We start from the raw sequence: 23,723 nt of genomic DNA, 5'->3' as shown, positions 1-23,723 counted from the left end.
TAATGTAGACAGAAAGTGGTTTATTTACTAAAGCTGGAGAGTACAAAATAATAATAATAATAATGTAGACAGTAAGGGGTTTATTTACTAGAGCTGGAGATAATAACTGCTTTCCGACCACCCTATAGCAGAAATACTGCTACAGGGCGGCACGGGTGCGTAAAATCACATATATATAAGTGATTTTGCATTTCCGTGTAGGGGGCGGGGGCGCGCACGCGCCCTACCCGTGCTGCCATTCACGGCCGCAGCTGTAAATCACTGGGTCCCAGCCGGTGATTACTCGCCGACGCCCGGTGATTGCCGAGCATCTCCGACAGGGAGTAGAACTGTTTGTAAACAAAACAGTTCTCCTCCCTGTTAGCTCGTGCACACTGCTTTGGATGGCTGTGCACAGCACAGCCATCCAAAGCAGTGTGCTTACAGTGAAGCACACAGATACAGCACTTAGTAAAACCGCACACAGTTAACCCTTTGTTCTCCTCTTATGTTAACCCCTTCCTGCCCAGTGCCCTTTAGTACAGTATCAGTGCTTTTTTTTTTAGCATTGATCACTGTATTGACGTCACTGGAGATGTCAGTGACACAAAGTCAGTTCCCCCCAGTGTCAGAATGCCGCCGTAGTCCCGCTATAAGTCGCTGTTCGCCGCCATTACTAGTAAAAATTAAAAAATAAATAATTCCAGTATATATGCAGACATTTATAGACCCTATATCTTTCATGTAAACAAATAAATTTACAGGTATTGGGATTTTTTTTAGCAAAGACATGTAGCAGAATACATTTTGGTATAAATTTATGACGAAATTTGATTTTTTAATTTTTTTTACTGGACATATTTAATAGCAAAAAGTCAAAAATATTGTTTTTTTTCTCAAAATAGTCAGCCTTTTTTCTTTTATAGCGCAAAAAATAAAAAACGTACAGGCGTACCATTGAGAGAAAGCTCAATTTGTGGTAAAAAAAGGATGGAAATTTAATCTGGGTGCGGCGTTGCATGACTGTGCAATTGTCAGTTAAAGTAACACAGTGCCGTAAGACAAAAAATGGCCTGGTCAGGAAGGGGGGTAAATCCTCAGGAGGGCAAGTGGATAACAATAGTAATAATAATAATAATGTAGACAGAAAGGGGTTTATTTACTAAAGCTGGAGAGTGCAAAATCAGGCTCACTTCTGCGTAGAAACCAATCAACTTCCAGGTTTTATTGCCAAAGCTTAATTGAACAAGCTGAGGTTAGAAGCGGATTGGTTTCTATGCAGAAGTGAGTCTGATTTTGCACTCTCCAGCTTTAGTACATAAACCCCAAAGTGGCTTCAAATAGGTTGCAGGAAATAAGCAGTATCAATGTGCAGCAAAGGATGTAAAAAAAATTATGAAAACAGGATTTTATTAAAGTATATGTAAACCCTCACCTTGTAAAACAACCCATTCAGTTTAAAATAGAAATGAAAAGCAAATCATTTGTGTATACATATAAAAAACATTATAGACACATGTTCCCCTTTTACAGGTGATCACATACCCTCTGTTCTCAGCTGCATAACAAAGGAAGCAATACAAAGAGAACAGGATACTTTTTTATACAAGTACATAGTACAGCAGGCATATCAGGAATATGAAATGTTGGTTTACATACTCTTTACAAAGAAATATGCCACATTTTACTAAAACAGTGCTTTAGCAAATTAAATGTCTTTCTGTTTACATTGACTTTAAAGGCAATAAAATATTGTTATGAACATTTGCAATATTAATATTTACTGACGCATGTAAGCGTATAGTGAACATTCAGCTACCCACAATTTGGCATGCTCAAGGACAGAAGTAACCTTAATTGTTCAAGTATACAGTTCATGAAAAGTGCACGGTATTTCCCCCTTTTGGTAAACAGAAAAAGTGAAGGTGGTGCTAAAAGCAATTAACCGGCAATCACTCTTCAGTCATAACTTTTAGTAGCAGATCAGGAATCTGATTGGATGTTACAGACAACACCTACATGTTTTCTTCCCTCTACTTGCTATAAACCCTAGTATAGTTAAATAGTGGGTATGCGCCATTAGTACTCTGAAAACACGTCATATTTGTTGTTCACACAAGACACCACTATGAATGATTTTGCTGCTGCTGTGTTTCAGGGGGTTATTTTTGTAACAAGTATTAACATTATAATGTTCCCATAGAAGTTCATACATCCCAGTTCAATGGCTTCTAGAAATCATTGATTGAACATGGAAGCTGGTAATGAATAACTTTATTTTCCTAATGATTCCTTAAGTGGCGTCAGCTGTAACAATTACTCAAAGATGTTCCGTTCCAGTGTTTGTATTGTATCATGTACAAAAAATCTTCACGTGTTCTCAGTTTCTCGGATTGCATTGAACTGCACCTGCTTTACAGATGGAAACATTCTGTCACGTCACATGTCCTCTATTCATCTGTGTGACATTGTTTTTTAAAATACTTTTAGCAGGTATGAATTTACATTGTTAGAGTTTCATCCAAATTTGGATTCCTATAGCAGACTCCCGCTGCAAGAAGACAGGCTCTTTTCTTGGAAACCTATCTGCCTGCTCACTGGGGTTGATTTACTAAAACTGGAGAGTGCAAAATCTGGTGCAGCTCTGCATAGAAACCAATCAGCTTGCAGGTGTTTTCATCAAATACTGCCACAGGGTGGCAGGGCTGCACAAAATCACATATATATATATATATATATACGTGATTTTGCATTTCCATGTAGGGAAGGCAGCCTCAGCTGTCGATCACTGGGTCCCGGTTAGTGATTCCCCACTGGCACCCGGTGATTGCCTAGTATCACTAACAGGGGAGAGGTCTGTATGTACACAATACAGATCTCTCCCCTGTCAGCTCCTGTGTGAGATGGGGAAACAGCTCTCATTGTTTGAACACTGTGTGGAAGTAAATTGATGTTTTGACTGACATTCTGCGGTTTAGCCACAAGATGTCACTGTTTTTCTAACACAGGCTCAGACTGCATAGATATTTGTATATTCATGAAGAGGTGGAGTTTTCACAGAGAGTTGGAGTTGAGGAAACAGGAGGAGGAGACAGGAGCCATGTTCTGGAGAATGCTAAATGAAGGGGCCGTGTGAGCTTCAGCTGGGTGAAGCTGATGAGATTGCTGCCAGGAAGCTGATGAGATTTCTGCCAGGAAGCTGATGAGAGCAGAGGAACAACGCAGCATACACTGCAATATCGCAGGCCTGTTGGAGAGACATTTGTTCTGTTCAGAGTCACCAGCGGATGCAAAGCAGACCTGGTTCGGTAAGATCGTGCACGCATCTCATTTCAGTGTTGGCGCCTATAGACTGCGACCAGGCCTATAAGTTAGTGTCTCTGTTTGTGTTAGGCCACAAGTGTTGTTACTGATTATTGGAAGGACTCCACAACTTAAAGTGACATTTCACATTGGAGAGCTGATAAAATCCTACAAACTCAAGCCAGACTGGCGTTTTGCTCAGAAGGAATACTCAGGCACGTGCTACAGGACCAGTTATGGGAGGGGGAATACTGTAGATTTATGTAAGATTGTAAGCTGTTGTGCTGCACCGCAGGCTAGCCCATACCGTACACCCATACACTGATTCTTGCTCTTTTAGGGTAATAACAGGTAAGGTGTGGCAGCTTAGTTGTGCCCACCAGTAGGTAAATTACTTCACTTTCTACCTTCATCCATCAGAAGGCGCTGTGCTGTGCAGCACAAGGGTCTCAGCCTTTGGGCTGGGTGTATGTAAATTTATTGTATGTTTCCAGCATTTGTGCTTGTGTTTATTTGCCACATCTAAGTAAAATTCTGTTGTGGCAAAAGCTGGTGTTGAGGTTGCTTTCCTCATTCGTGACTTCACTGTATCCTGGGGAGCCCACCCCGGTACATGGCTTACACCTGCACACTGCGTTGTATTGCTCTGCATAGCTACAGCACACTGCTTTGTATTGCTCTACAAAGCAGAGCAATACAAAGCAATGTGCATACACAGTGAAACACATAGCACACATATTAAAACAGCACATAGCACACAATTAACCCTTTGATTGCCACAGATGTTAACCCCTTGCTGCCCAGTGTCATTAGTACAGTGTCAGTGCTTTTTATTAGCACTGATCACTGTATTAGTGTCACTGGAGATGTCAGTGACAGTTAGTCAGTTCTCCCCAATGTCAGAATGCCCGCCGCAGTCCCACAGTCCCGCTATAAGTCACTGTTTGCTACCATTACTAGTATAAAACAAAAAAAAAATCCAGTATATATACAGTCATTTGTAGATGCTATAACTTTCACGTAAACCAATTAATTTACACGTATTGGGTATTTTTTTTAGCAGACATGTAGCAGAATACATTTTGGCCTACATTTATGATGAAATTTGATTTTCTAATTTTTTTTACTGGACATGTTTAATAACAAAAAGTCAAAAATATAGTTTTTTTCTCAAAATTGTCGGTATTTTTTTGTTTATAGAGCAAAAAATAAAAACCGCAGAGGCGATCAAATACCATCAAAAGAAAGCTCCATTTTTGGAAAAGAAAGGACAAACATTTAATTTGCGAGCAGTGTTGCATGACTGCGCAATTTCCAGTTAAAGCAACGCAGTGCTATATCGCAAAAAATTGCCTGGTCAGGAAGGGGGGTAAATTCTCTGGAGGGCAAGTGGTAAATTGAACAAGATGAAGATAGAAGCCGGATGGTTGCTATGCACAGCTGCACCAGATTTAGTAAATAAAGCCCACAGTGTTTATTGGAATGTACACTGAGGTGCACAAGTGCAGCTCAGTTTACATTCTGGCACAGTGCCTGTGTGCTGGGATGACTGCACTCCTTTGCATGCGCAGTAGTAACATCTCCTGAAAGAAGCCAGGTAGAAAATGCAGGTGTCAGTGAGGGATGTCAGACCACTGAAATAAAGGTAAGTATAGCAGCATTTAGCTCCTCTAAGCACAGCCACTAACATGACCCATACCTGGCAGCCTGCAGTGCATACTGCCGGGAGAGGGTTGGAAATGATACTTGCCGATCACATGTGAAAGCTGTATTTTGACAGCATGCTGCTTTGCATGATGACACCCTTGGTACATGTTCTGGTCCCATGTATTATGCAATCATTATTTTAATAAAACTTAATAATAGAATGTGCTAGAAAGGAAGAGTATTATCTGCTCTACAGGCCCCTTTTAACTGTACAAGCAACAAACCAGGGAAAGCAGGGATAGTTTTATGTTTTTTGACCTGTAGTGAATCTTCTGACTACTCCAACATTCCAGACATGACCTGAAGAAAGAACTAACTAAGAAATAAAATGATAAGTTCCCAAGTATTGAAGTTTAGTGTTGTCCCCCTTACCCTGCTGTCCTAGTCACTGCCTCACCTTATTGCGAATACAGTTCTGCAATTTGTTACTCTCAGCTCCCTTTGATGTTACCAGAGGAAGGCACTTAGGGCCTAGAGTGTCTCCTTTTGATGCTATTACTGTATGTAGAGGCACTAATATCCAGAGCTTCAGTGTTGCAGCTTTCTCAAACTGGTCTTGGATGGGAAAGATATTTCCCTCTATTTGGCTTGTGGTCCCTTTAAAGGAGAATTCAGGAGACATTTTTGAGTACCCAAGGGGTCACACCCATGCAGGGTGAAGGGAAGTCTAGTTGGAGAAAAGCGGACTCATATACAGTTCCCGCAAGATTGCTAAGTCCTCATGTGGGACAGAATTTGAAGGCCTAGAGAGACTTTGGATGGGAAGGAGCCTCCATGATTACAGGGACATTGGTCTGAAAAAGGGTTTACCCATCTGCATGAGAGTCCAAAAAGGAGCAAGAAAAAAACAGCAGGTGCCTGTTAAGTGGAAAGGAGTAGTTCACAACTATGAGCATCCGATCAGCTGATTCTGCAAATTGTGTCATCAGTCCCATTGCAGCGATCCATGGTGGCATTAAGATGGGGGAGGATTTAAAAGAGTTTGAAGCCCTAGGACAGTTTACAGACATACAGCAGCTGATCTGTTTTTTATACCATGAGTCTGTTATGAATTTTATATCAATTACACTGTACTGAGTGCATATATTGTTGGTGTTGGTGGTAGATTTATGTAAGGAGGAAATGCAAAGGAGAAAATACTCTGGCTTTTTTTTTTACAGGGGTAGCAGACTTTACTGCCCTCTGAAATGCAACACTGCACATCTGTTTTTTTTACCCCCAGGGGAATTTATCCTGTCCCAAGGAGGATTTTACATTGAAATACCTTGCCACAACCACCATAACCATAGTGTGCTGCATTCCCATTTAGTTCAACATGCAAGTTTGACAGGCATTGCTATGTGCTGGGTTAAATTGCTGCATAGCAAAATGAAACATTGTGGCAATGTGTACTCCCCCTTATTGGCTTCCATATAAATTTGGATGTGGATGGTAAAAACATGGATCAGCTGCCTGGTTTTACCACCCCTCCATGGCCAGTATGAACAAACCCTTTGAGAGCTGGGAGTAACTTGAGAGTCTTGAAAGTTGTGTAGCACCTAGCATGCTCAACTTTGAGTACTTCCAGGTTCAGAGCCGTCAGATCTTGGCTGCTCTGGCTAAGGTAGAAGCTGATCGAGCACAGTCACAGTCAACTGAATGCAGTGGTGATGTTAGGAGTCTAATAGCACCCAGGTTGTCTCATTAAAAGGAACCTGCTATCTGTTATTAAATGGCAATGGGCAGCACAGTGGCTAAATGGTTAGCACTTCCACCTGGCAATACTAGGGGCGTTGGTTTGAATCCCAGCCACGGAACCACCTGCCTGGAGTTTGCATGTTCTCCCTGTTTCTGCGTGGGTTTCCTCAGGGAACTCCGGTTTCCTCCCACACTCCAAAGACATGCTGGTAGGTTAATTGGATTCTGTCTAAATTGGCCCTAGTATGTGAATGTATGAATGTGAGTTAGGGACCTTAGATTGCACGCCCCTTGAGGGTTAGGGACTGATGTGAATGTACAATATATATGTAAAGTGCTGCGTAAATTGACGGCGCTATATAAGTACCTGAATTAAATTAAATTAATAAAAAAAATTAAAATGTAATAAAATTAATTTTAAAATCTTCCCAAAAATGTTATGAATCTTAGTTTCTATGTACACGCACAAACAAACAAACACTCATGTTGGGTTTTCATTGGCACAAAAATTATAGCACCACACATTTTACATAGCATTGCACATTCCAGAGTGAAACAATAATTCTAGGGCCAATGTTCAATGTTAATTCTATAGTAATGAGCTGCAAAGGCAATTTTGGGTACCAAAGTTGTTCACTATTTTCTAGGCACACACAATTTTAAGGCTTGACATATTTGGCATCTACTGTATTTATTCAACACAGCCTCATCTTTGATATTTTACAAACAATAGGTATCATATTGTGTCTGTGAGTGTTTGAATTCATTTGAGTGTATTTTTTACTAAAAATATCATTTTGATCAAAAGTAGCGCAAATATTTCAATTGCCACCATTTTATTCTACGCGGTCTTTGCTTTCAAAAAAATAATGTTTTGGGGTTTTAAGTAATTTTCAGGCCTTAAATGTGCATTTTATCATGTGTGCAAAATGATGAAAGAATTAATCCAGCACTGAAGGGTTAAACCATATGTACTAAATTTGCCCACCATAAATCAGCTAATTTAGCATAATGAATGAAGATTATATGATACAGTCTTATAGAGAGGTAAAAAGAATGACTATTTACCTGTGGCTCCTTATTGTGTTTGCTTGGATCTTTTTCATAGCTTTCAGCATAAATTCGCAGAGTGGTTCCCACAAAGCCTGATGCACTGAGTCGAAATATAATCCTTGATCCATCTGCAAATATAATTCTGAGTCCCTAGAAAGCAAAAGCACAGTATACATTACATTAGGCAGAATGATATTTTATACCCATGGAGGCTTTGTAACAGGTTATGTTAATTTCTTTGAATGAATCAAAAGTTGTATTTTTTCTAGATTTCAACAAATAACATCCATTGGAAGAAACATGTTGGGAAGAGTTCATAAAGCTGGCCATGCACGATTCCATTTTTTTTTTCAGCTTATGGGCTGAAAAAAAAGTCAGCAGCTAAAAATACTGTAGCTGCTAACTTTTAATAAAAAGACACTTACCAGCCCAAAGATCAAGCACTGTCTTTGCTAGTATTTGGGTCCCCAGCGCTGCCATGTTGACCGTGGAAAGCTGATTGTGACTTCCTGCTGGCTCACAGCAGGCTCCCCAATTGCACTGTAATTTTTGAATGGTCCTGCAGCCTCCTGGGACCTGTAATGTGTCCCAGGAGACTGCGGGTGGGGAGGGGGGGGGGGGCTGAACATCCAATCTGGTCACCTAGACACGCTGAGTGGAAGTGTGGGCAGGTGCCTGTCAAACATAGCTACCTGCTCCTTAAAAAAAAAAAAAGTTTACAATGAGGAGAGATGAGGGGAGGAGGAGGATAAGTGGAACTTCCCTTTTCAGGTGAAGTTCCTCTTTAAGGATACAGTCTGCCACTAGCATTGTCAAAGCAGTCTCCCCTATAACTTTTAACCTGGTGATCCTGCTGTTATTTTCAACTTCCTGTAACAGACAGAGCTATACAGAAAAAGTGGAACCTAAAGGGCTGAGACAAACCATTTAAAGTCAACAGGGGTGCTTACAATGCTCACCTTTTATTCATTTCTAGAAAAAAAAAGCTTTTTCCCAATGGGAAAAAAACGTTTGCTGCACTTGCTTAAAACGTGTTAGCTGGAATTAGGCTTTAATTTTACTTTAAATCTACTGGTCCATCTACCACACTACTGTCTCCAGACAGTGCTGCTCTCCAAAGGTGTCTCTGTTACTCCTCCATAGATAGAGGGGACACTCTATAACAGGAATTATGTTACTGGCAAGATTACCAGGTGAACAAAACCAGAAAATGAATGCAATATGGACATTTATAGATTGGTATGCTCAAATATATAACATTTTTGTTTTTGGGTTTAGATATGTTTTAAGTACTAGTTTATTGTCATGACTATACATGAGAATTTTATTTCTGGCACTGGCAATTCTAACTGATATACAGTAGATGGCAATGTCTGTCTTTCTAATAAACAGCTAGACGCACTTGCTGGGGAGGGAAGCAAAAACAAAATCTGAGTAGGTAGAGTTAAAGCCCCACTACATGTTAAAATGGATAAAGAGGAGAACATAGGGAGTATCCAGGCCCGGACTGGCCATAGGGCACACTGGACATTTGCACGATTGGCCGCAGCCACCTGGATAGGAGAGGCAGCCAGGCGGCACAAAGAGGACCGTGCATTTCTTGTCCTTCCCAGCCCCTCCTATCCATCTCTTGCGTGCCGTGGGCTCCTGTATGTTCTCCCCACGGCCACCCCCCCCATCTCTTGCACCACTGCGGGGGATGTTTCAGAATAAACTGCCCCCAGTGCTGCCCCCAGTTCCCTGCCCACCACAGACAGGAGAGAAGAGAGACAGCTGGTTCTGACCCTCCTCCTCCCATCCTCTCCTCCTCTGTCTGCCCCACCCACACTCTCCGCCAGCCTTGTATCTTCTCTCCCCTCTTCTTCTTTCCTTCTCTCTTTCTTTCTCTCTCTCTGTCCTTTCTTTTTTTCTCCTTATTTCTCTCTCTTTCTTTCTTTTTCTCTCTGTCTCCTGTTTCTCTCCTCTCTTTCCTTCCTTCTTTCTTTCTTTCTTTCTTTCTTTCTTTTTCTCTCTGTCTCCTGTTTCTCTCCTTTCTTTATCCTTCCTTCTTTCTTTCTTTCTTTCTTTCTTTCTTTCTTTCTTTCTTTCTTTCTTTCTTTCTTTCTTTCTTTTTCTCTCTGTCTCCTGTTTCTCTCCTTTCTTTCTCCTTCCTTCCTTCTTTCTTTCTTTCTTTCTTTCTTTCTTTCTTTCTTTCTTTCTTTCTTTCTTTCTTTCTTTCTTTCTTTCTTTCCTTTCTTTCTTTCTTTCTTTCTTTCTTTCTCCTGTGTCTCTCATTTCTTTCATTCTGTACTATTAAAACCAACTTAGCAAAGGTGCCTCTCATATTTATATGTTCACAAGTTTACTTTAAATAAACCCTTTAGGCTCCCATATAGACATTTAAAGTAAACCTATCAGCAACAAAAAGTTTAAAACTAAACATATAATGAAAAATGCATAAACAGAAATTTCCTCGAATGAAAACTGTGTTACAGCTTTCAGGAGATCCAGGGATACAGGCACCTGTATCTTGTTATATGCAGATACAAATCCATTACTAATCCATTGCTAATAATTTTGCCTGAGGTAGAATCTGGTTTTGTCAGACCACAACAGGAAATTAGAAGCTGACAAATCAATAGGTATTTTTCTGTACTTGCAGGGTCTTCAAAGGAAAAAACATGGGAAAATTTACATGGACTGCATAGATGTACTTCATGTTTTTTTCATCATTCTTCCCTGACATACACTTTAAATGTGGGACAGTTATACACATTCCTATGTTGAGATTCCGTTTAGTTGGAAGTAATAATACTGCCAAAACAAACATAAAAAAATGTTTGCACAAAAAAACTTGAGCCATTTACTATCCATAGATGTCCTCCTGGGACACCACAGCTTTTTTCAATAAAGAGTTTAAATTCTTAAAATGGTTGTAAACTGTAAATTTTTCTAATGCCCCTCCCTGCATTATTATGCCATAATGTGGTAGTATTGCACCGCATAATAGTAGCAGAGTCTCTAAATGCTGCATAGTGTCGCTCTTGTCAACCTCTGTATCCCCAGCTGCTGCATAGTGTTGCTCTTGTGTACCCCTGTATCTCCAACTGCTGCATGGTGTCACTCTTGTGTACCCTTGTATCTCCAACTGCTGCATAGTGTCGCCCTTGTGTACCCCTGTATCCCCAAATGCTGCATAGTGTCGCTCTTGTTGACCCCTGTATCTTCAACTGCTGCACAGTGTCGCTCTTGTGTATCACTGTACCTCCAACTGCTGCATAGTGTCGCCCTTGTGTACCCCTGTATCTCAAACTGCTGCATAGTGTTGCTATTATGTACCCTTGTATCCCCAACTGCTGCATAGTGTAACTCAAGTTTACCATTATATCCCCAACTGCTGCATAGTGTTGCTCAAGTGTATCCCTATACCTCCAACTGCTGCATAGTGTTGCTCTTGTGTACCCCTGTATCTCCAACTGCTGCATGGTGTCACTCTTGTGTACCCCTGTATCTCCAACTGCTGCATGGTGTCACTCTTGTGTACCCTTGTATCTCCAACTGCTGCATAGTGTCGCCCTTGTGTACCCCTGTATCCCCAACTGCTGCATAGTGTCGCTATTGTGTACCCCTGTATCTTCAACTACTGCAGTGTCGCTCTTGTGTACCCCTGTACATCCAACTGCTGCATAGTGTCACTATTGTATACCCCTGTATCTCCAACTGCTGCATAGTGTTGCTCTGATGTACCCTTGTATCCCCAACTGCTGCAAAGTGTCACTATTGTGTACCCCTGTATCTCCAACTGCTGTATAGTGTCACTCTTGTGAACCCTTGTATCTCCAACTGCTGCATAGTGTCGCCCTTGTGTACCCCTGTATCCCCAACTGCTGCATTGTGTTGCTCTTGTGTACCTCTGTATCTTCAACTGCTGCACAGTGTCATTCTTGTGTATCACTGTACCTCCAACTGCTGCATAGTGTTGCTATTATGTACCCTTGTATCCCCAACTGCTACATAGTGTCACTCAAGTTTACCATTATATCCCCAACTGCAGCATAGTGTTGCTCGAGTGTATCCCTGTACCTCCAACTGCTGCATAGTGTCGCCCTTGTGTACACCTGTATCTCAAACTGCTGCATAGTGTTGCTATTATGTACCCTTGTATCCCCAACTGCTGCATAGTGTCACTCAAGTTTACCATTATATCCCCAACTGCTGCATAGTGTTGCTCAAGTGTATCCCTATACCTCCAACTGCTGCATAGTGTTGCTCTTGTGTACCCCTGTATCTCCAACTGCTGCATGGTGTCACTCTTGTGTACCCTTGTATCTCCAACTGCTGCATAGTGTCGCCCTTGTGTACCCCTGTATCCCCAACTGCTGCATAGTGTCGCTATTGTGTACCCCTGTATCTTCAACTACTGCAGTGTCGCTCTTGTGTACCCCTGTACATCCAACTGCTGCATAGTGTCACTATTGTATACCCCTGTATCTCCAACTGCTGCATAGTGTTGCTCTGATGTACCCTTGTATCCCCAACTGCTGCAAAGTGTCACTATTGTGTACCCCTGTATCTCCAACTGCTGTATAGTGTCACTCTTGTGAACCCTTGTATCTCCAACTGCTGCATAGTGTCGCCCTTGTGTACCCCTGTATCCCCAACTGCTGCATTGTGTTGCTCTTGTGTACCTCTGTATCTTCAACTGCTGCACAGTGTCATTCTTGTGTATCACTGTACCTCCAACTGCTGCATAGTGTTGCTATTATGTACCCTTGTATCCCCAACTGCTACATAGTGTCACTCAAGTTTACCATTATATCCCCAACTGCAGCATAGTGTTGCTCGAGTGTATCCCTGTACCTCCAACTGCTGCATAGTGTCGCCCTTGTGTACACCTGTATCTCAAACTGCTGCATAGTGTTGCTATTATGTACCCTTGTATCCCCAACTGCTGCATAGTGTCACTCAAGTTTACCATTATATCCCCAACTGCTGCATAGTGTTGCTCAAGTGTATCCCTATACCTCCAACTGCTGCATAGTGTTGCTCTTGTGTACCCCTGTATCTCCAACTGCTGCATGGTGTCACTCTTGTGTACCCTTGTATCTCCAACTGCTGCATAGTGTCGCCCTTGTGTACCCCTGTATCCCCAACTGCTGCATAGTGTCGCTCTTGTGTACCCCTGTATCTTCAACTACTGCAGTGTCGCTCTTGTGTACCCCTGTACATCCAACTGCTGCATAGTGTCACTATTGTATACCCCTGTATCTCCAACTGCTGCATAGTGTTGCTCTGATGTACCCTTGTATCCCCAACTGCTGCAAAGTGTCACTATTGTGTACCCCTGTATCTCCAACTGCTGCATAGTGTCACTCAAGTTTACCATTATATCCACAACTGCTGCATAGTGTTGCTCGAGTGTATCCCTGTACCTCCAACTGCTGCATAGTGTTGCTCTTGTGTACCCCTGTATCCCCAACTGCTGCATTGTGTTGCTCTTGTGTACCTCTGTATTTTCAACTGCTGCACAGTGTCATTCTTGTGTATCACTGTACCTCCAACTGCTGCATAGTGTTGCTATTATGTACCCTTGTATCCCCAACTGCTGCATAGTGTCACTCAAGTTTACCATTATATCCACAACTGCTGCATAGTGTCACTCAAGTTTACCATTATATCCACAACTGCTGCATAGTGTTGCTCGAGTGTATCCCTGTACCTCCAACTGCTGCATAGTGTTGCTCTTGTGTACCCCTGTATCCCCAACTGCTGCATAGTGTCACTCTTGTGTACCCCTGTATCTTCAACTGCTGCACAGTGTCGCTCTTGTGTATCACTGTACCTCCAACTGCTGCATAGTGTCGCTCTTGTGTACCATTGTATCCTCAACTGCTGCATAGTTTTGCTCTTGTGTACCCGTGTATTCCCAACTGCTGCATAGTGTCACTATTGTGTACCCCTGTATCTCCAACTGCTGCATAGTGTTGGTCAAGTGTACCCTTGTATTCCCAACTGCTACATAGTGTCACTCAAGTGTACCCCTGTATCCCCAACTGCTGCATAGTGTCATTCTTGTGAAACCCTGTATATTCAACTGCTGCATAGTGTTTCTTTTGTGTATCTCTGTACCTCCAACTGCTGCATAGTGTCACTATTGTGTACCATTATATCCCCAACTGCCGCATAGTGTTCCTCTTGTGTATCTCTGTACCTCCAACTGCTGCATAGTGTCACTCAAGTGTACTATTATATCCCCAACTGCTGTATAGTGTTGCTCAAGTGTACCCTTGTATTCGCAACTACTGCATAGTGTCACTATTGTGTACCCCTGTATCTCCAACTGCTGCATAGTGTTGGTCAAGTGTACCCTTGTATTCCCAACTGCTACATAGTGTCACTCAAGTGTACCCCTGTATCCCCAACTGCTGCATAGTGTCATTCTTGTGAAACCCTGTATATTCAACTGCTGCATAGTGTTTCTTTTGTGTATCTCTGTACCTCCAACTGCTGCATAGTGTCACTATTGTGTACCATTATATCCCCAACTGCCGCATAGTGTTCCTCTTGTGTATCTCTGTACCTCCAACTGCTGCATAGTGTCACTCAAGTGTACTATTATATCCCCAACTGCTGTATAGTGTTGCTCAAGTGTACCCTTGTATTCGCAACTACTGCATAGTGTCACTATTGTGTACCTCTGTATCTCCAACTGCTGCATAGTGTCCCTACTATATACCCCTGTATTTCCAACTGCTACATAGAGCGGCTCTTGTGTACCCCTCTGTCTCCAGTGTACCCCTCTGTCTCCAACTGCTGCATAATGTTGCTCCTGTGTACCCCTGTATCTCCAACTTCTACATAGTGTGGCTGCTGCACATTTTCGTTCCTGTGTACCCCTTTATCTCCAAGCACTGCATAGTGTTGCCCTTGTGTACCCCTATATCTCCAATAGCTGCAAGGTGTTGCTCTTGAGTACCCCGGTATCTCAAAATACTGAATAGTGTCACTCTCGTCTATTCCTGCTATCTCCATCTGCTGCATATTTCCGCTATTGTGTACCCCTGTATCTCCAACTGCTGCATAATGTCACTCTTGTGTTTCCCTGTATCTCCAACTGCTGCATAGTGTTGCTCTTGTGTACCCTTGTATCTACAGCTGCTGCATAATGTTGCTCTTGTGTACCCCTGTCCATCCAAGTGCAAATCCGTGTCACAACATGGTGAATGAAAATCTCAAAAGAAAGAATGAAAATCCCAAAGAAATAATCTGTGAATCCCTAGATTGACAGAAGATGTCCGCTCACCTTATTTTGTGGACCTTTAAATGTATTTCTTTATTGTTAGAGCAGTAAAAATGTGGAACTCCTTCCCCCAGGAAGTGGTACTGCCCGAGAGTGTCAACAACTTTTAGATGCGTCAGAAAGCAGAACATACAGGGCTATGGTAATACGTGCCACTAATAGGAGATAAAGAATTAATTTAGTTGATTTCATGGGAATGTCAGCGGGCTGCAAATGAAATAAAGCTACTTCCGGTGATCTACGAATGTTAATTCCTGTTACCGAGTAAATGATGTTAAACATTTGGATCCAAAATCTATTTACTACTGGACATTTCCACCAGATATGGAGCATAGTGCCCTCTTGTCCGCAATTTCGAAAGCAATTAGGTGATACTGGTGGAAACATTTTAGCAAGGCGTGTAGGAACTAGATACCGGCAAAGTAGTGTTTTATAATTGGATTCGATAAGAGCAGTATTAATCTAAATCTTTGACAGAATATGGGCCATATTCCACCAAATGTCCAGGTCTAGTGAGCTATTCAAATCCCTTTACCATTGAGTCATGTAAGATCATTTAGTAAGTGGATCGACAAGTGAAGCATAGATAATGGACAAACAACCTCTCATCATCCCAGTAGCCCCACAGGAGATCTCTAGAGAGTGTGCAAGGTTCTACGAGTAATTTGAGTTTACTAGTAATAAAAGATATAAGTTGATGGTAGCGGAACAATTCACTGGAGGGCATCTGATAATTTGTCAAAAAGCATTGGAGAGAACGAGGACGAAGTCCATCCAGGAAATCTCCAATACGCAGTAAACCCTTATTCATCCACCATTGAAATGCAGATGGTGATAAGCCAGGAACAAACTCAGGGTTATAAAAAACTGGAGCTAATGGGGTATGTAGAGAGCAGAGAGGTTTGTGTGCCCGCCATCTATCCCACACCATTAATGATTAGGACAATGTAGGACACAGGATAGGAGGACGCTTAAACTGTTTTTTAAATTTCTTTAGTTACTTCCTAGTTTCCATGCCTAGGCAAATTATGTCATAATCTCAAGAGTCTTCAGGAAAATAGGAGGGGCTTTCTCAGCTAAGCACACCCTCCTGCTTGTATGTGTATCTGTAAGGGCAAACGGATTCCAGGAAATAATTGCTACATGAATCATCTGCCCTTACTCAAGATGGCCACAACCAGAAATGCTAGGAGGGCTGTTTTTCTAAGTGATTTCTCAGCAAAATAACATATGGAGACAAGGATGGATGGGTGAGTTTGCTTTGAATATTAAAAATGTATTAAATAGTGCTTTTTTCGGGCACAGGTCCTCCAATTTAGAACATGGGTGAGCACAACAATGATCCCCTTTCTCTAGGGGTTGAGCTATTGTATTGTTTACAGTTTGGTTATATGTTAACTGGCATAATGACAGTTCCTTGCCAAATTGTTTAATGTGTTCACTTTAGATGCATTTGATCTGCGTCTACATTTGTTCAATGTACATTTTCTTATGCATCTATTATTTGCCGATGTGACATTTTGGATGTGGTCACCTGTATTTAGAATATTTCTCTGTGAATGTACCTTTATTTGCATATACTCAATAAAAGCGAGTTTTAAAAAAAATTGTGCTTTTGGTTTGGGGTGCTCAGATACAGTGTAGTCCCGCTTTAAATATCAGTAATATCAGATTTTTATCAGCCTCCTTTTCAGGTGGAAACTCGGGCCTTGGGCATACTGTCAGCCCAAACGTCATTGCTGGCCACACTAACTGATGCAGTGTGAGAGAATTGGAAAATGCAAAAAGTACAGTGCCAGGGGGTCACTAGTCTTGGACGACTCTTAAACATTTTAAATATTTATCTGTGTATTTTCATTTCTAAGATATTCTCTATGAGCATTGGGTGCGTCTGGAAAAGACCTCCTAAGGAGGTCCATGTGGAAAAGATTGCTCCTATGTTATTTGTGCAGCTATAGCCCATAGAGGAATCATTTAGCAAAAAATGTTCTTACTGGTGGTTGATCCAGGAATTTCTTATCTACAGTGAGTCAACAGTTTGATTTTTTTTCCTACAAGCTGTGTTTCGTGTAGATGCTTTGGGGATTTAATTTGCCAGGCATCCCACATTGCTCTAATGTCTGGCTTATTTAGGCTGGTTGGCAGAGCTTCCAACTAAAATACAGTTGGAATAGATGCCTTTTGAGGGAGGTAAATTGTTTAGCATGACCTTAGAAACTTTAATTCACATGATTTTTGGCAATAAGAGTACCTTGTTCGCCCCTGAAGAAAAAGGCTGTTCTTTTTGCCACATTTAGGTCTAATGTTCTGAGAATAAGAAAAATCTCATGTTCATAGGAAGAACTGAGCCACAAAACAAACAAAAAAATCTGAAGATAAGACAACTTTGCTGTCAAGTAGACCCCACAATAAAACATGCCTATTTGCATCCCATATGAAAAACTTAACAGCGTTATTTACGTTTCTCAGTAGAAGGGCAACAATACCAGTTTGTGGCTCTGCCTTTTGGTCTTTTCAAGGCACCTTGGATATTCACCAGGGTACTAGCCCCAATCTTAGCTCTTTTGAGAATAAAGGGGATCCTGATTGTAGGGTACCTGGACAGCCTGTTAGAAGAACAGTCGAGGCACAGATTGGTCACAAACATTCAGGGGACACTGCAGGTACTGCAGAAATTCAGGTAGCTCTTGAATCTTCAAAAATCAGTGTTGGTCCCCACACAACACTTGGAGTATCTAGGCTTTTCAATGGAAATGGTTCAAAACAGGGTGTTTGTGAGGCTGCGTTTGTTCCCTGGTGCAGGTTTGCAAAGGACATCATTGCCCACCAAATGTTTTTGCTTTAGGGCACTGTGTCTGATAAGAGCCACTTTCAAAGTGGTACCATATGCTCAGTTTTACACCAAGAGGTTGCAGTGCTACATTCTGTCAGCGTTCGACAAATGGCTACAGTCCCTAGATTACTAAGTAATGTCTCTGGATGCCTCTGGATTGTTGGATTCTCAGCTTGAAGCTTGAGCAAAGGAAGTCATTCCTATGAGTTCATTGGGAGATTTTATCTATGGATGCCAGTCTGATGGGCCAGTGTACAGTTTGGAGGTCCCTGATGATTTAGGGTAAATGGTAGTCAAGGGAGGCTTAACGTCTGATCATCATACTGGAACTAGGAGCAATTTGTTAATCATTACAATGCTGGCCTTTCAGCTTCAGGTCATTTTGTTGGGCTCTAATTGTATAATGCAACCCCCAAAGCATACATGAATCTTCAGGGAGGTATAAGGAGTCATGAGGTGAACACCAAGACATTCTACATTCTGTCTTGGATGGAGCATTATGTTCTGGCACTCTCAGCAGTACACATTCCTGGGGTGAAGAATTAGAAGGTGTACTTTTTAAGTCTCCAGCAGCAAGGAAATGGTTCTTACATCCATAAATATTTCAGCAGATATGTCACACATGGAGACTCCAGATTTGGAGCTGCTTACTTCCAGATTCAACAACAAACTGAACAGATTTGTAGCCAGAACAAGAGTTACAAGGATTTTAATTGTGGACACACTAGTAAATGCATGGAATCAGTTTCATTTGATATGCATCTTTCCTCCCATTGGATTACTGCTGTCTTTACTGAGCTTACCAATCTAGTACTTGGACATAACCAGATGAGTGGTGGAGCTCCATGGGCTCCTCCATCACATTCAGGCCTACTTTCAGAAGGGCTAATACTACATTCTACTTTACAATCACTAGCTTTGATGGGCTGGCTGTTGAAACCAAGGTCTGAAGAGACTGTGGACTTTTGCACTTCATCTATTATTGAGGTTAGAAAGCTGTCTTCTTGCAGGGAATACCATCACACATGGAAAGCATATATTGAGTGATGTGATGAGAAGGGATTATATCCTAGAAAATATGCAGTGAAGCACAACTTGGGGTTTCTCCAATCAGGTTTGAATCATTCTTTGGTTCTAAACACTATAAGAGACCAGATTTTGGCTTTATCTATACTTTACCAGAAACTGTTGGCTTTGCATTTGCTAGTAAGAACATCCATGCATGGGGTGGGACTCCTGGTGTATGTAAACCTTTTGCACCATTGGACCTGAACCTAGTATTAGCGGCTCTTCAACATTCTCCTTTTGAACCTGTGGGTAGTATCTCTCTCTGATGGTCTCTTTCTGGTGGTAATTTTTTTGGCCCGAAGAGTATCTGAATTGGCAGCCTTGTTTTGTAAAGTGGCATTCTTGGTTCCAAACTAAGATAAGGTTGTCCTAAGGTCTAAGCAGTCGTTTTTGTCTAAAGTTATATCGTCTTTTCATAGTAATCAAGATATTGTCTTATCTTCTTTTTGTCCACACTCTAAATAACCAAAAGCAGTCTCTTTATATTATTTAGTTGTAGTTCGAGTTATAAGGGCATAACAACAGTGCTTTTGTGTAGGTTGTACTCATGGTTTATTTTACTAAATGGATTGTTAAAGAGTTAAGCTGACTTTCACTCTATTGATCAATCTCTTGTTAGATGGATCAGGAAGGTTATTATTCAGGCTTATAAACTGCAAGGGGAAGTTCATCCTTTCCCAGTAAAAGTGCATTTTACGATGGGCATAAGCACTTATTACATATTTCAACATTGGACCAGTCCACCTTTCACTTTGAGTGTCAAAGTCTATTCACCTAAAGGTGGCAGTATATAACCCAATAGTAATGATTAGAAAGTACTGTGTCCTGTGATGTGTTTTAAGAAAAGGATTTTCCAGGTAAGGCAAAAATCTTGGGTTTTCTTTTACTCTATCCTGTAAAGTTTACTAAGACTAGAAGAAATGTGAATATATCCTTTTCTCTTAATCTGAATACATATTATAATAATTAGCTGTTCAGATAACAGGAATGCTATGCTTAAGATGGAAGTGAGCATATTTAAACATAAGAGTTTAAACCCTAGCAACAGTAGGAGTGATAAGTTTCCACATCCTGATATGCCAAGAAAAACAGTTACAGCTAGAAAGAAATAGACATGCTTTTTAAGAGGTTTTTGATAAAAAATAAAGAGTTGATTATTGAAAACAGGCTAAAAAGGCCTGTACATTAATACTTGTTCCCTAGTATTGGCATTAAAGTGATCACAAACAGTTGAAGGAAATCTGTGTAATTAAACTGCCCACCCCAGGTCCCCTTACTTTATTATCAGGAGCCACACTGCTCAAAGCATACCATAAGATTTTGAAGTTGTTGTGGCCAATAAAGTCAAATTGAAATATCAGCTTAAAGTGTAATTTCACCTTTGACAAAAAGCACACTATACTATAGGTAACTAAGCACAATGTGCAGAACCTACCTTCCAGTCAGGGCTCCCTTTCAGTTTAAAGAGTGCAGTTCAAAATCACTTTTTAAAAAAGCCCTCTTAAAATCTTCTGCAGCCTGCAATGGCTCCATCTCAGGTTGTTGTATGGATGAAGCAGTTGTATGGATGAAGCAGCCGTCGGGACCAGCGCCCCCCTAATACCATGGGAGGGAGTGCTCTTTTGTGCTACTGATGAACAGGATGGCACTCCCTCACATGACACTAGGGTTCTGCTTTTTCAGTGAGAAGAGAACAGTGACTGTCAGTCCCCGGCTCTCTGCTCCGCCCCTCCAGCACTCACTGGAGCTCGGGGCTGTGGAGGGAGCGGGAGTAGCTGGCTAAGGCTCTCAGCGACTTGCTAAGAGTTTGAGCCAGCTGCTGGTCAGGAATCTAGGGGGATCCCGAATTCAAGTCAGGATCTCTCCAGACCCTGGACCAGCTCAGTGATGTCAGCTGACAGCAGGCTTTAGCCAGTTGTCTGCTGAAAACGGGTAACAGGAGTGCAGAACACAGTGCACTCCTGTGATCCATAGGAGAAGTATAGCCCAAAGAGCTTTGGCCCTATTTCTCCTTTAAATACTGAAACTGAATGTTAAATTGAACATCAAGAAACCCTCTACCCAATGACTAGCTGAGATGGCATGTCACCCTGGATGATATTGCACATCAAGTAAACTACATATGTGCTTTCAGCATAGTTGGAATGGTTAAGTTGTGGCACAGGTTCTGAAACTTAACACGCAGGTATTACATGATCTGCCTCTACCTACCTAAAGTAAACCTAAGAAAATAGGAAAAACTTGAAGCTGCCATTACTGCCCTCCTTTCGAAAATATTAAGTTTCCTTAACTGAAATATATGGGCAGCTTGGTGCAATCAGAAAAATTTCAGAGGTTAGTTTCTTTATACCTACTCCCAGCCAGTATTTTACAGTAAAAAAAGTGAAACCAAGGGTTAGCTTTACAACCTGGAAACTAGCATTTTCAGAAGGAAAGTTAAGCAAGTAATGGTAGCCTCCATTTTTCTCTTATGCCAAATTCCTGCTGTGCAGGGAATTACAAGCAACTAAAGCTAAAGACGTATCCAAAAATATACTACTTTTGTTTCATCTGTTTTGTATACCTGCCTGAGTATTAGCTTTAATCACAAAATTAGGAAAAATTGGTCTGCGCTCATTTCAAATACCCAGTCTTCTTCACCCATGTGAAGCAGAATCCCTATTTTTTTCTAAATTCCCCTGCACATGATTGGAGGTTTGAAGTGACACACATTCATTTCACCTCACTACAAACTGTAGTAAATCAGGCATACTGTGAGAGAAAGTAAAAAAAAAATCAAAATTAAATATAAAAATTGTTGTATTTATTGGTGTATTACATAATTTTCTCAGCAATAGACATCGCTAAGAAGATAAGAAATATGAGCATTTTAAAACAGGCATGACCTTTTTGACAAGTAATGTATTTATAGTGTTGCCCACACACACACCAGTGCTTTACTAAAGGGATGTGACATCTGATATTTTGCTACAGGGCTTGAAAGCTTGCAAAGACCACAACTGAGTATACATGAAGAAGATATCTTAAAATCATGTTAGACTCTGCTGCTAAACACAGACCAGAATGACATCCAGAAACCATTTATCAATTGTAGGTAATAAATAAGCACACTTGTCTTCTAGGAACAATTCTAGAAACAGCTAGGACCTATCGGTCTGCAGCTGAGGGTCATACTGGAGTGCTCATCTACACTGTAAAAGTAAAAAATAATTATTTTTCTTCCACAATAGGTAACTTCTCTGGAGACTGTTAATGTACAGGTTATAGCTTGTAATAGGTTAAAGGATGCCTTGGCTTCAGAATTTTTTAAATAATATACCTGAACAAGCATGCAGGAACAGCAATCTGAACTCCTGCAGAAGCAAATATTGTCTACATCAGTGGCCTCCAAACTGTGGCCCAAGGGACGGATGTGGCCCTTTGCTTGCCCTTATGTGGCCCTTGGGGCACTATTATATTGGAAGAAAAAGACCATTATGGACTTTATAGGCACTACAACAATGATTAATAAAAGAATATCACTTTATTATACATAGATATGCGTAAAATAATACATACAATTATAAAATTTCTACAGAGTATATACTACCCCTGTAACATACAATAATGTATAATCAGTGCAGATCCATGTACTGCTAATAGGTCCCAGAATGAAAAATATACCATAACTCGGCAAAAAGTAAGAGAGGGTACTCTGTTAGTGGTAAATGTAGTAGCTCGATATGTTTCACGATAATATCGTTTCTTCGGGAGCTGTGAGAAGACTTCTTAAAGTACATGCATCTGCACGAGGACTATGGAGGGGAGCATTCGGCCATCCCATGAGGGGCCAATCAATGAGGGGATCCCCACAAAAACAAAGGGGCAAACGACATGCCCCAGGACAATATTTGCATACAATAAATCAGAGACCCTAGGTGAGCTCCTAATGGTGGCAGTATAATAATGTTCTTTTTGGGATAGCCTGGTGATTTGGAATATGGCCCTTCCATACAGCTCACATTCCCCAGCCAATCACGTATCAATCTGTTTACAGATGCAGAAGTGCATTGACTGTGAGAGATCTTAAAACCGCCAAGGTGTAAAGAACGCCACCACCACATCGTACAAGGGGTCCCAGAATATGCTAGAAATGTGTAGCGCCATAGCCTATGGTGGTGGCGCTACACATTTCTAGGCTATTCTGGGTCCTGTTGTATGACGTGGTAGTGGCGTTCTTTATTCTAAATTCAATTGGTGATTGAAGGGTATAAATACGCTCTTCAATACGGCGGATTGTGTACTTCCTGAACACGATCTATTGGTCGAAACTAGTCGAGGGCTTATGACACAACTTCCGCTGATGTCACTTCTGGTATTTGGAACACATGCTGGAATGCGGCGGCCATCTTAATTCCCATTCATAATATACAAAGATGAATACACCTAGTGCCAGGAAAGGCACTTTTTTTGTGAGTGGCATTTCTATTGTTTGACCCCATATTAAAGTTTTATACAGTTTTACACTATGGGATGTCTGGTTTTGTTTTGATTTATGCTGAAAATGTGAAATACTGCCTGTGGAGGAGAAGAGTTGCCTAACATCGATGCAGATCTAGTGGAAAGTTATTGGTTACTACCAGCAACCACGGTTATAAGGGCGAAGGAATATCGGCCATCAGGACCAGATAGTCCCAAAAAGCGAGTGTGACTTACCTAGAGATAGGTGGTCATGAAATGACGGTGAGTTTACATCTATGTGGGGCACCAGTGTGAACACAGTGAAGCACTTTCATTTCAGTATGGACTATCACCATTAAAGATACAGCACCGTTGTGCCAATTA

General features: G+C 41.3%; 1 protein-coding gene across 1 annotated transcript in view; it reads right to left on the bottom strand.

Annotated features, from left to right (window-relative positions):
• The window catches only part of PGM5 (phosphoglucomutase 5), a 182,823-nt gene that overhangs the window by 22,426 nt on the left and 136,674 nt on the right, over positions 1 to 23,723 (bottom strand). The window contains exon 10 of the mRNA XM_089692598.1: positions 7,735 to 7,869. Within this exon, the coding sequence (XP_089548724.1) occupies positions 7,735 to 7,869 (135 nt within the window). The remainder of the gene's footprint in view (positions 1 to 7,734; positions 7,870 to 23,723) is intronic.

This window comes from Staurois parvus, unplaced genomic scaffold (assembly GCF_062004578.1).
Source record: "Staurois parvus isolate SC_StPar_1 unplaced genomic scaffold, SC_StPar_1.0 ptg000596l, whole genome shotgun sequence".
Classification (NCBI taxonomy): domain Eukaryota; kingdom Metazoa; phylum Chordata; class Amphibia; order Anura; family Ranidae; genus Staurois; species Staurois parvus.
The sequence above is the reverse complement of the archived record's forward strand: the minus strand, read 5'-3'. Positions and strand labels throughout refer to the sequence as shown.